Source organism: Poecile atricapillus, chromosome 1 (genome assembly GCF_030490865.1).
Source record: "Poecile atricapillus isolate bPoeAtr1 chromosome 1, bPoeAtr1.hap1, whole genome shotgun sequence".
Classification (NCBI taxonomy): Eukaryota; Metazoa; Chordata; class Aves; order Passeriformes; family Paridae; genus Poecile; species Poecile atricapillus.
The window spans coordinates 50,668,343-50,681,169 of record NC_081249.1 but is presented as its reverse complement, the minus strand read 5'-3'; the positions used below and the strand labels follow the sequence as shown (position 1 = coordinate 50,681,169).

General features: G+C 35.0%; 1 protein-coding gene across 4 annotated transcripts in view; it reads left to right on the top strand.

Moving 5' to 3' along the window:
* The window catches only part of PIBF1 (progesterone immunomodulatory binding factor 1), a 105,503-nt gene that overhangs the window by 54,704 nt on the left and 37,972 nt on the right, over positions 1-12,827 (top strand). For all 4 annotated transcript variants that reach the window (XM_058848612.1, XM_058848622.1, XM_058848631.1 and 1 more), the window contains 2 exons: positions 8,023-8,188; positions 11,435-11,585. In XM_058848612.1, the coding sequence (XP_058704595.1) occupies positions 8,023-8,188; positions 11,435-11,585 (317 nt within the window). The remainder of the gene's footprint in view (positions 1-8,022; positions 8,189-11,434; positions 11,586-12,827) is intronic.

The following is a 12,827-nucleotide window of genomic DNA, read 5'->3' as shown; positions in this document are numbered from 1 at the left end:
AATTATATATACATATATGTAAAAGTATCTTAATGAAATTCCTATTAAATCAGAGGAGCATATACGTCCAGAAATAACAAATGCCCTTTAGGTTAGCAAGTAATAATCACTACATGTGGAGTCACAAGAAATACCAGAAAATACTTTTATTGATTTAACCTCTCTAGTGGGAGGGGAGAGTTTAAAGGGACAAATTTTTGTATGTTTTATACAAGAAGAAAAAATAATTCACAAAACAGATTCAGAGTCATTCTGTAACTGTTGACTCCAGTCTCTTAATTTTCATGAGCACTGAAAAACAATATTTGTAATGTTTGTAGTGCAATAATGATAATGTAATGAACAATTTCTGTAGCTCTTGATATCAGATCTGTTCAGGTATATTTTATCTGCTACATTAACATTTTATTACAATTATTTTCCTGAAACACAAGTACTATTGCTACTAGAGAATATTTTAATAAAGTAGTAGAATCTCTGGAAAAGCTAATACTTTATTTAAGGAGGTAAATTGTGCAATCATTACCAAAATTGTGCCGTATCCAGAAAAGATTATTATGAATAGCAGAAGGAAATTACCAAGTCAGACAATTCCAAATCTGTGCTACAAACTTGCAAGTTAGTGTAGATAAATATTAAAAGTCAGTGCTTTCATTATTTAATGTTAAATATCAGGAAAGTTACTGGCCTTTTCTTCATTCAGATTGGTTTTATATTTCTCATATCAAAACCTCAAAATAGTTACAATTTCAATTAATTATTTCCTCATTAATCAATATACATTATTGGGGGATAGGTCTCTGTACTATTCCTTGGGGTTTTTTTGTTGATTTAGTACAAAATTCAGCTTTGTTAGCATGGCATTTTTTGCAAGGAATTAAGTAAACCATGAAATGAAAATATTTGTTTAATAAAGTTAATGATTTGGGATGCCATGAGAAATCAAATAGAGGAAAGTATACATAGAAAATACGACTTAAGATTTAATGACGTTTTAATAAATGTACTTTGGGTTCTTTGCTGTTAGATTAAAATATGTGCAACAGACAAAACCATATTGCATTGCAGGGATCCTTTTCAGTCTGTGATTTCAAAGTGATTTTTTTTTAATGAAGTGAGCAAAGATGTTGATTAGGCAATGAGAAATTTAGTCATGCTTATTTTGCTGCTCATCCAGATGTATGGTCCAGCAGTTCAGCATGTTCCTCATACTTCCAAGATCTGTGATTTTTGCCATTTTATGTGCTAGTGCACACAGATGCAGAAGATAACTGTGCAGTGTATTGAGGCTGTGCCAGAAACAACGCAAGTTTTTAGCTTCTTCTGACTTATTTTTGCTTGAGGTGCTGATGTCTGGACCTTTAGCTTGGCTATGTTTCCCTTTTAGATTGTTGTCCTGAACTTAGGAGACTTTTACGACGCTATTTCCTCTGTGTCTCTTCACTAGGCTTCAGATAACTCATTTCATAGCCTTCCTATTTGAAAAAGAGGAATCTTTAATCTTTCTTTGGGCTTCACCTTTGGGCTGTTTTGAAGCTTCATTCAAGGGATCTTGTGAAGTGGTAATTTACATTTGGAATCCGAAACTAGGTATCTCCATGCCTACATCTCCTGAAATACTTGATCTGGTAGGTATTCTTGGGTCAGCTGTGTGTTTCATGGTTCTATATATTTTTTATCCCCAGAAACATAAATGAGAACACAAGGTCATACATCTTGACTAATTTGTATAGGCAAAGAGAAAAGCAACTACCATTACACTCCTAAAAAATACTGAGGTGGCTGTTCTCCTATTCATGTATCTAAAAACAGGTTTTGAGGAGGAAACAGTGATGTTATATTCTTTATTATATGCTCACTCATTTCTTCAGGTCCTTTCTTTTTGTTAAGGATGCTGTCACATCCTTAATAAATGTCTGTATACTAGTAAAATTCATTTAAGTTATTTGAATATTTTGTGTTTATTTTATTGAAACAACAAAATTTATTTAAATATGCTGATTACTTAAACCAAGTAATAACAGTTTCGATAAGTGAGCAAACTAAGCACGCATCAGCAGCACTGAGGCGTTGCTCTTCTTTTTTTACAGTTGCCCAAAATAAAGAATACACTTACAGTAAGTGAAAGTTTGGATTTGGTGCCCTTCGTTGCTTCAGGATTGAGGAAAAACTCCCTAGTGAAGTTTTATTAGGAAATTCTCATGACTGAAGTATGACTCCCAAGCAGAGGCTTGGCAGAAGCAGTCTCTACCCAGTAGTCTTCAGGCCGTGTCTTGGTGCAGGAGAGAATCTTATGTTTCACAGAGTCAGAGTCAAATAAAAGAAAGCACAATTGCATAGTCCAGAGACAAAGAAACAAAGATGGATTTCTGTCCCTGTCAGTCAGCATGCTTCAGCAGATACATTTAAGGCAGACACATCTTTCATATTGTTCATTCTTGTAGTTTAATGTACACTGGGCATTCTAGTTAGGGTAGAAAGAATATATGGGTTTACATTCTGAAGAACTCCTATTAATTGTATAAGTGGTTTTGGATTTAGGTGTTCCAAAGCTACAAGGGGCGTAAACCAAGTGTTTATCTTGCTGAGTGTGGCTGTTTGGACCTTGCACTTCTTCCAAACTGCAAAATATTATGTGGAAGTTTTTTTTGACAGAATGAGGATCAGAGGTCGATAAAAAATAAGTGCTTAGAATGCTGCAAAACACAAAAATCTGCTTTGAAGCAAGCAGCTTTAAACAAAGCTTCTAAGCTTTCTCTCTGAACCACATGCAAAAGTACTGTATGTTTAATTACTTGATACGAAGCAAATGTAACATCTGGTAAGAACTTGAATGTTAAATCAAGTTTACCCTTTAGCATCTAACCTATATGTTTCTGGATTGTTTTTTTAATTACATCCTGAACCAGGAATATTCTGCTAAAAAAATTCTCAGCATGTTGTTTGGGAAAAACAAATTTTAAGTGAAAATTATTTCAACAAACAAGTTTTTAATTGCTTAAACAATTAGTAGATGACATGCTTCATCTTGTGTTTAATCATTATATTCAGAGCTTTGTTGTTGTTTTTGGAGGCATTTAAATTTGTTGTTACAAAGTGCATTGTTATTTTAGACCAGATTAAAATAATGTAATTGATAGACATGAATGAAGTAATAAATACCACAAAAAAATGAAAATGCCTATAAAGTTGGTATAAAAACTTCATAAAATATGTATTTTAAATGAATGTCAGATTTCTTACGCATTTTCTAGTAAACATTAAAACAGACTTTCATTTTGTGAAACTAGCCAGATATATGACTAATCAGACTTAATCTGTGTGCTGCAAAAGCTGAACAATGAAAGCACTTGAAAACTAAGGTTCTGAGTTCCTACATTTTTAGTTATTTAGTGAGTAACATACGAACACAATTAATGGAAAATTTTTGATTGCTCGGAAATAAACCAACCAGTTTTCAGTACCGAGGATCAAAAAGAAAACCAGTGGAAACATGATCCATTGAGTACCCATATTTGAACTGGAGTCTGGCAGTTTGCTGCATGTATGGACAGGATTTGTGCAGTCTGTGACAGACTGAATTTAATTGAGTTCTATCTAGACCACTGTTACTCCTTCTGTGACTCCAGTTGGCACAAGAGAGAGTAAGGAATATTTGTGTACTTTTATGCTTAGGTTGGGGCTCTTTGAAAGTGAGGAGGCATTAACAGGCAGACTCAGTTGCAGACGGTGAGAAAGTTAAACAATCTTAAACAAGGGATTTGAACCCCAAATTACAAGAGGTAAGGATGGGTAGGATTTGAGGAAGGATGCCAAACTACAAGGGTGATAGAAGTAGAGAGAAATCCAGAATGCAGAGAGTAGGGCTATAAGATGGGAATGGAGGCTGAACAGGATATAAACATAGATAAGAAAAACAGATGTCCTAGGAATAAAGAATGAAAACAGAATAGGAATTCAAGAGATGTCTGGAACTGGTGCTGGGACAGAGAGGGAGAAGGTCAGGAACATTAGGGGACATGTTGGGGCTGGAAGTGGGAGGCTTGCAAGAGGACAGGTTAGGAAGGAAATGTCTGTACCATTTAGGTTTCTTTGCAAATTTGGCACTGAACCAAAGCACAGACATTTGTACAAATATGAGAGTATATTCTAATTGCTTTAAAGATCTTAGATCTGGAACTGACCCAACTGTGGACTCAGGGTGATTTCACAACTTACAGAGATTTTTTTTCCATTTTTAAACTTGAAAATAGTTTCTAAAATATATCCCACAAAGCTTTAGGCTGAGATAATCTGGTTTACAAAATTAAAATTAGAGTTCATTTTGTATCATTTTGGTGGGACTGTCTTTGTAAGATACATAATTTTTATTTACTTGCTTGGCACTCTTTCCTCTTAACAAGTTTAATACTGATTTGCCACTTCTTGAAAGGGTAATTGTAAAAATTAATTGTCTTCTAATGTACTTCATTGTTCAACTACCTTTTAAAGGAGTACTGCTGTACATCTCAGGTTTTGTAGGGGGGCAGTTTAGTTCCTCCATTCAAAAACCTGTAGGTTGCCATATTTTAAATATCCAGACTGCATGATTTTACCATTAAATCTTTCTGTTTGTTCTCTGGTATGCATATTTTGACATGTTATTATATCATTATCCACTACTTGAAAAACAAGCTCCTGTGAATAAAAAATCTTTCAAACCTTACAAAAGAGAGTTCATGTCCCTCCCTGAGTATTCCCTCTTCTCCTTTACTGTAGAAGTAATTTTTTGGTCACGATTGTGTCACAGCTTTAGCAAACTTCAGGCATCATTGACTGGTCAACCTAATGGCAGAGAGACATAAAGGAATTGAGACCTCATTCTAGATGATTCTTACATGTGGGATTTTTTTCATTGGCTGAATCTGTAATTTCTCTTTGATTCCCAACCCTCATTTTTCTGTGAGACTAAAAACTCTACTCTTTCATTATATCAAGTTTGCTAAAATTTCTCAACAGAGAAAAATCCTGCAGACCCGCATTCCACTCCTGTGGAGTTTTTTTCCATAATAGTAGTATTAAAACATAGGGTGGTTTTGTTTTGGTTTTTTTTTTTTTTTGTTTTCCCTCAGAGACCATCTAGGCAGATAAAGGAATGTATTTCAGCACATTGTGTTACATGACTCTGTACACACATGCACACACACTTGTACTGAAATAGTAGCCAAGAAAGCAGAGATACTATCTGGCCAACTAAAAGCAAATATGACAAAGAATCTCTGAATGGTGCTATGGTGAAGGAGTTACTAGTGGGATCAACAGTGTAGTAAGGTTAAAAGAAAACTGACCCGTCATAACCTTGCCAGTGCAAAACAGATCACGCTCACGTAACCTACTTCTAATTTCCAAAACAAAGGATAAAATTTCTTTCAGAAGTTACTTGTCATGACTGGGTTTGAGAACCATGCTCCGGAAGCACTCAGTTGATTGAGTAGAATCACCAGAGAACTACAGACTTCTCCACCAAGTATAGAAGGTGGATACAGAGAAGTATGGATTGCCTCTGTTCATGCATGTTGCCGGTGTGTCAGCTCAGTACAGTACAGATCACTGAAGCTCAGAGTGGTTGAAGGTCTGAGGCTGCCTACAGGAAGGCATTGCTCTTTGTTTTGTGTTGAGGTGGAAGATGCAAAAATTTGTTGCTGAGAATCAATAAATATAACTAATAATTAAATTAAATTTGTGTATTTCATTGCATTGTTGGCTGAAAGACATGTATCTTTGTGAAGATTTAACTCTTTTTGGAACAAAGCATTCTTCCCAGGATTGTAAACAATGTGTGTACCAGAACAGACGTAGTGTCATGTTTGCAGCCAGTCTTGTGCAAAGTGTGGAAAATTCAAGAGTGCTGGATTTTTTTGTGTGTGGTAAAATGAAAACAGGAACATACAGTCAGGAAACAGTGATGGAAGTACCAGCACTTGAAAGACATCCCTAAGCAAAAATGACTGGAGTTGTCAATAGGTTGGTGGCATTTAGCAGCTTGAGTGCAGTAACTCTTGTATGAGAACAAATGTCATACTATTAAAAAAAAAAAGGGTTTTTAAAAGAAAAAAATTTCATGAGCTCAGTAAGCAGGACTTCCAAGCTCTACTCATGCAGTGAGGAAACAATCTTATTCATTCAATGGACTGTTTACACATAGACAGGTGTCTTCAGAGTGATTATCAGGGACATCATAATGATGAATTCTGTTCAAATTAATTCCAGTGAAAATTGCTCCCTCTTTGTGCCATAGGAACATTCCAAATCTGAAATACTCAGGGAAATTATTAATAAATTATGAAGTAATCCCCTTGTTTTTGTCAAAACACTCTCCATCTCACCTAAAGATGTTAAATAGGGTGGAAGTCTGTTGCAACTGTTACTTGACAAATGGCAGCTAACACAACAGCCATGTTGGGTTAGAGTCATCTGGCAATTCTGCAGTTTGTTGTGAAGTGGCTTCAGTGTGAGAAGTATCGTCTTGCATTTAATGGTTCTCAATGGACTTCTCTGCTACAAGTTGTTCAGTAGTCTATCAATTAAGTGTTAATTTTTAGCATCCACAGCATCTCATGTTGAGGAATTCCACAGCTTTCATGCATGAAGAGAGATTTATTTTTGCTCATTCTGCATCATTAGATGACTTCTCAGTCATCTATTGGATAATACAATTGCTTCCTATCTCTATTCTCATGATGTGACAGGCTCTTTATTCCTTCCTTTTCCTTATACCATCTCGTTTCTAAGCTGTTGAGTCCTAGCTTGCTTAATGATTTATTCCACACAGTGCAATTTTGTGAGTGTGTGATGTTGCTGGATGTCAGAGGTAACCCTTCCTACCCTTCTGTGATGCTCTGACACTTCTTATCCTTGTGAGGTGAGGTACTAGAATGGTTGTCAACATTCAGTAATGCAGGCAACAACATGGAATTGCAAAGTGGCACAGTGAGTTCTGTGTTATTTATTTCTTCCACAGTAATTTCCAATATGTGTGTTTTGACCATTATTTAAAACCAAACCAAAGTTTTAATGGTTATATCAAGTATAATAAATCCCAAGATCTCACTTACGAATGAAAACAGTCAGCTAGGAGTTCATCATTTTATGTATATGGTCAGGAGCATTTTTAAAACCTGTGATTTACTTTGCATATATATCTTTTGAATTTTGAATTTATTTAATGCTAAGATTCATTCAATTTTCTCCTGTTCTTCACATTGCCTAAATTTTCATCTAATATTATAGTATTCCATCAGCAAACTTCTTTACATCTCATTTTTGACATTGCCCGTTAAGTAGAATGAATGAATAAAACAGATGAAGTCTACTTCTAAGTGGAATATTATTTGTCACTTATAACTACCTGACAGTGATTTTCTAAAAATTATACTTCATTTCTGCTTTTTGAGAAGGATCTGTAATTCTGAGTGACTTTGGAAATTATTACACCATTGTGGTCAGACTTTTCTTTATATCTTTGGCTGTGGAAAAAAAGCAGTATAGCTGATACCCATGATATCTTAAAGGGTACACCATTGATATCACTGATGCTTAATGCCACTTCTCCCTATCACATGTAACACATGGTGGTGAAGAAGACAACATTTCATTAATGTCTCTCCAATGAAGAGACTTCAGTGCATACATTTGTGTACCAAGAAAGAGATTCACATTGATATAACACTTTAAAAATAAGGAAAATAAGTTATACTGTATGTATACATTGTCAGTTGATTCTGCACGAACAATATATTTAGAAAAGCCATTGGCAGAGTTTTCCACCTACTGTGGTGTATTGTCATTATAACATTGGGTTTTCCTAATGATGTTTCAAATACAGGTTACAATAGTTACATAGATAACCATACCAATACCTGTTAAGGTCTTCAAAATACCATATTAATTTTTGAAATTTATACCTACAGTGAACAGAACTAGGATATATTTCAACTGCTTATTTTTGTATCATAGAAACTTATTTTTTCATTTTTCTGTTAGGTATAGACAAATGCAGCTTGGCACAGAAAGCAAAGTAGCTGAACTTCTTCACCAAAGTAAGTTAAAGTCCTTTGAAACAGAACATGTTCAACTCATGCAACAAGAAACAGCTAAGAATCTTTCTCAGTGCCAAATGGAATGTGAAAAATACCAGAGGAAGCTGGAGGTATGTTACATAAAGAGACAGTTTACAGGGCATTACGTAGTTGTTTTCAATAGAATGTAAAGTGGAAAAGCTTGGGGAAAAGTAACAACATGGCATGACTATATTGATATCTCCACCAAATTCTGCAGAAGCAGGGTCAAGTGACAAAGCTTGCTAGGTTTGATCAGTTTAATGCAACACAAGACCACGGGGAGAGGAAAAATAAAATAATATCTCATGGAAAGTTGTTAAAGACAGTACCTCATTCATGTGGGTATTTGTATATTATTATAATAATATAAATATAAACATTTATCTCTTTGTGTCACAAAGCTGCTTATGTCAGTCTGTGAGAATTGCAGGGAGAGAAGACAGTTTCACCAAAACGAGTACAGTGAATTCAATATCATTTGTAAATAGGATCTGTAATAGCATTGTTACATAACAAAATACTTTTTACTGATATACAATTCTGGAATAAATTTTTCATAGCTAAAAAAGTCAAGTGAGCATGGTGTATACAGCATTTAAAAGACCTAACATTGCTAGTCCTAGCATGATGGGTTACCTTGCTGGGGTGCTAGACACCCACCCAGTCACTCATTCCTCCTGAAGAGGGTGGGGGTGGAGTAAATACACTTATAAAGAGCATGGGTTGATACAAAGGTAGGGACATCACATGCTAATTACCATCATGGGAAAAACAGATTTCACCTGGGGAAAACTAATCTCACTTAATACCCATGGACACAGGTTGGATGGTGAGAAACAAAGACAAAAAGTAAATTACTTTTCCCCACCCTGTTTTAACTTCCCCCTTCATTTCTGACTCTTGTACTTTCCCCTTACAGAGCAGTGCAGGGAGGGATGGGATATAGGGGTTCAGGTTGGTCCATAACTGCTCCTCTCTGATGGTGTTTCCTCCTCACACTTTTTTATCCTGCTCTGGGTGTGGGTCCTTCATGTCCTGCTGCTTCCTTCAGGAGAAACTCTCCTATTTGGGCTCTCCACAGGTTGCAGTGCCTTCAGGGGATGTCTACCTGCTCCAGCATGGGGTCCTCTATGGGCTGCAGTGTGGACATCTGCTTTGGTGTGGTCTTTCATGGTCTGCAGGCAGGCAACCTGCTTCACCATGGACTGCAGAGAGGATCTCTGCTCCTCCCCTCCTTCTCTCACCTCAGTGTCAGCACCATGGCTCTCTCACTTTTTTTCCCCTCACTCCTCACTGCCATGCAGTATTTTTGTGCTTTATTAAGTACAGTTTCCTTGAGGTGCAGCCCCCTTGGCTGAGGGACACAGCCTGGACACCTGCAGCCAATGCACGTGTTTATGTAGGCTTTAAGCACGTGGGCCCTCTTCAAGGTTAGAATTTATTATCTTTAGAACGTATAAATCATATCCTGTTCACCTATTTTAATCTTGGAAATGTGAGTATCCACAAAGAAAACTTACTTTAAAACAAAATTTCTTCACTTGTCCATAGTCCCAAAAACTTAACACAGAGTCCTATTTATCAGATTTAAATGAGATTAATAGTGTACGTTTCAAATGAATGTCAGGATACAAACTGGACGGGACAGAAGAAGATGACATCTGTGGCAGCCTTTGTTTTTGGGGGAAGATTGCCAGTATTCAGGTCACCCCATTTCTAGTGCTGAACCTGCCTAAGTTGTTTATAAAAAGGAGCTATAGAGTGGAAATAGAATTAGAGCATTTCAGCTAGGCTGTAATCTCTTGTTTTGTCCATATTGGGACATTCAGATCCTGGCTGATGAGGTTAGTTGTGATCACAAGCACTGGGAGTGCCAGTTTTGCTAAACTTAGAGGTTGCTAAACAGATTTTTAATTGCACAGACATGTCTAAACTTGGAGAATGTGGTTCAATTTGAGTTATATTTTCATTTTCTTTGTGGAAATTTTTTGATCTGACAATAACTCAAATATTTGGCATTCAATTCTACTAACATTTTTGGCACTTTTTTTCTCTTTAGAGAGACACTTTTAAATTCTTTAAGAAATATGCACTTAAGTGCTCTTTCATTAAGACATATTCTTGCAGAATTTAAATATTTGATGTCTGAAGCTTTTATTTTTGTTCCTTTTGACTGAATTCTTGGAGCTCTTTAATTTTTCTTTCTTATATATAGCATTAATTTATTAAGGTTTCTTCCTTATTGTTACAGGACATTGGTCTTTATTAATAGTGTAGGCACTGGTATCTTGTGGCTCAGCTACAGCTTTTCTGGGCTGACTGCTTTTATTTAGAGCATAGAGTAATTTCTCTTGCTAAACTGGAAAACAGATTATTTATATGTTGCCCAGTTTCAAAATATACATTTATTTCTTCTGTGACACTAGACTGAACTTTTTATATTCAAGTGACTGGTTTCTCTAAGCATTGTGTGTTCTTTTGTAGTTTCGACAGTGATTCTAGTATTACTGCTCTGCACACTGTGCATGTATTTCTGTATCTCCAAATCTATATTCGTTTGTCATTCTAAATGTTTGTGATTTTTACTTAGGAAGTTAGTATGACATTTAACAGCAATACCACTTGGTTATTACTTTACCTGTTTTGGAGGGATTTTTTTCTGCAAAGTGTGTAGATTGCTATTTTACATATCAAGGATTTTCTTATTCCAGTTTGGTGTATATTTATTTGGTCAATGTTGTTTACTATTATCAAGCACTTTATCAAACAAATTATTATATAGGCCTCCATAGCTTTTACTTTTGAACATGAGAGGTTTTTGTTTAAACTTAGTGGATTAAGTATTCACTTAAGTCTTGAATGTTGATGGCATATTACCTTTCATTAATAAGTAAGTCATAAGACTGGTATAGCTTTAATGACAAACTTTTATATTTGCATTCTGGAAAGGAATCTTCATAAATTGATGACTGAAATCAGAATCCAGTTAAAGCAACAAAAATTACTGTATTTACACTGTCTTGACTGCTGTGTGTGAATTTTTTTAGTTGTGGCTTTTCTTAAGCTTCCTTTAAAATTCTTGTAGCTTTTTCAGACAGCTTCTTAGAATTACTAAGGCCTCAGCAGATAGGCCTAAGATCTGAGAGTTTAATCTGTGCAAGATAATATTATTGAAAGAGTGACTGCTTTTTAAAGTACTTTAATCTTTGCTGTGCAAAACTTACATCAAATATTTAACATCATAGTGGTACACATTTTACATGTATTATATTTTGCCTCTTTCAAAAATCACTGTAATGCTGAATCCCTGATCTTTCTGTTATTCATTCTCACAGGTACTTACAAAGGAATTTTATAGTCTTCAGTCTTCTAGTGAAACCCGCATTATTGAGCTGCAAACACAGAATTCTGAGTTTCAAGCAAGATTAGATACTTATGAAAAACTTGAAAAGGAGCTTGATGAAATAATACTGCAGACAGCAGAAAGTAAGTTCTGTCACAAGTTGTTTTATCTGTAGGTGTTTCTGGCATTACAATACCATTTTTTTTCATGACACTTGGAAGATATTACAGTGCCTGTCATTCTTCTTCATTGCCTGTCAAGTTAAAGGCAGTAATTATTTTGGTAGAAAATATTAATGGCAGGTTTCTAAGTGTACCTGTAAGTGTGTATCAAACATCCATATGTCTAAGTTTGTTCTTATTAAAAATTATCTCAGTATTTAGTAATTTCTCTTTTCCTTACTCTAATAATCCATTATAATTAGATACAGTTTTTAGAATTCTTCTATTATTTAAGTACATTTTAAATGTCAGGAAGCCCTCTTTGTTGACAGGCAAATACAAGTTTTATATTTCAGTACCATGATTAATGTGAATTTTTTAAGTAATTGGAAGGAGAAAGAAAACTCTTCCTTCTTTGAATTAATAACAATAAGACATTAAATAGTTGCTTGTGGCAGCTCAGTCTCTTCCAAGTACTAAACCATGGATTAAGATTACTCTTGAAAATTTTTGTCTCTCATTCACAAAAATTAAAATGTTACCAAACACAGAAAAATTTGTGTAAAATCTCTATTCATTTGGTTCTCAGCCTAAATCAATCCACAAAGCATTTCTAATTTGAAACTCTGACTCTAATCTGGAAATCTTCTAGCCAGGGCATAAACAGAGTAGGACATTCTAAAATTTCAGACTAATTCAACTGTCTTCTCCTTTTCTCTTTCTTTACTCCTTCAAAAAATAGTCACATTTAGAAAGTATTCTGTATAGAAGATTATTGCATAAGCTTATATAGAAACAGTAGTGTCTAGCAAAGTGTGCATTGCCAAGATGCAGTGATGTTAGGGTATCTTTAGTAACCAGACCGCACATGCTTTATTAATTTTTTGCACTGCAGTCTGTATTTAGAATGGCCTGACTACCCAAAGGTTCCAGTCTGACCATAAGTATGTTTGCTGTATACATGCTTCTGTTTTAGTCAGTAACATGTTTTTTGAAGTGTGTGTATTTATAAACATGCCTAAGGAATATTAATGTATTAACACAGAATTTTTGAACCTTACCTTAATTTTCTTCAAGTAGAAGGTAGAGTTCAGAACAATGGTTTTTAGTTACACTGCTTTACATTTTCTTACACGTCTTGGGACAGCAGTAAGTTTTTTTACCAGATCAATATCAACTTATTCTAAAATATCTATTTTAATTACAATTTACATTCTATGCTAC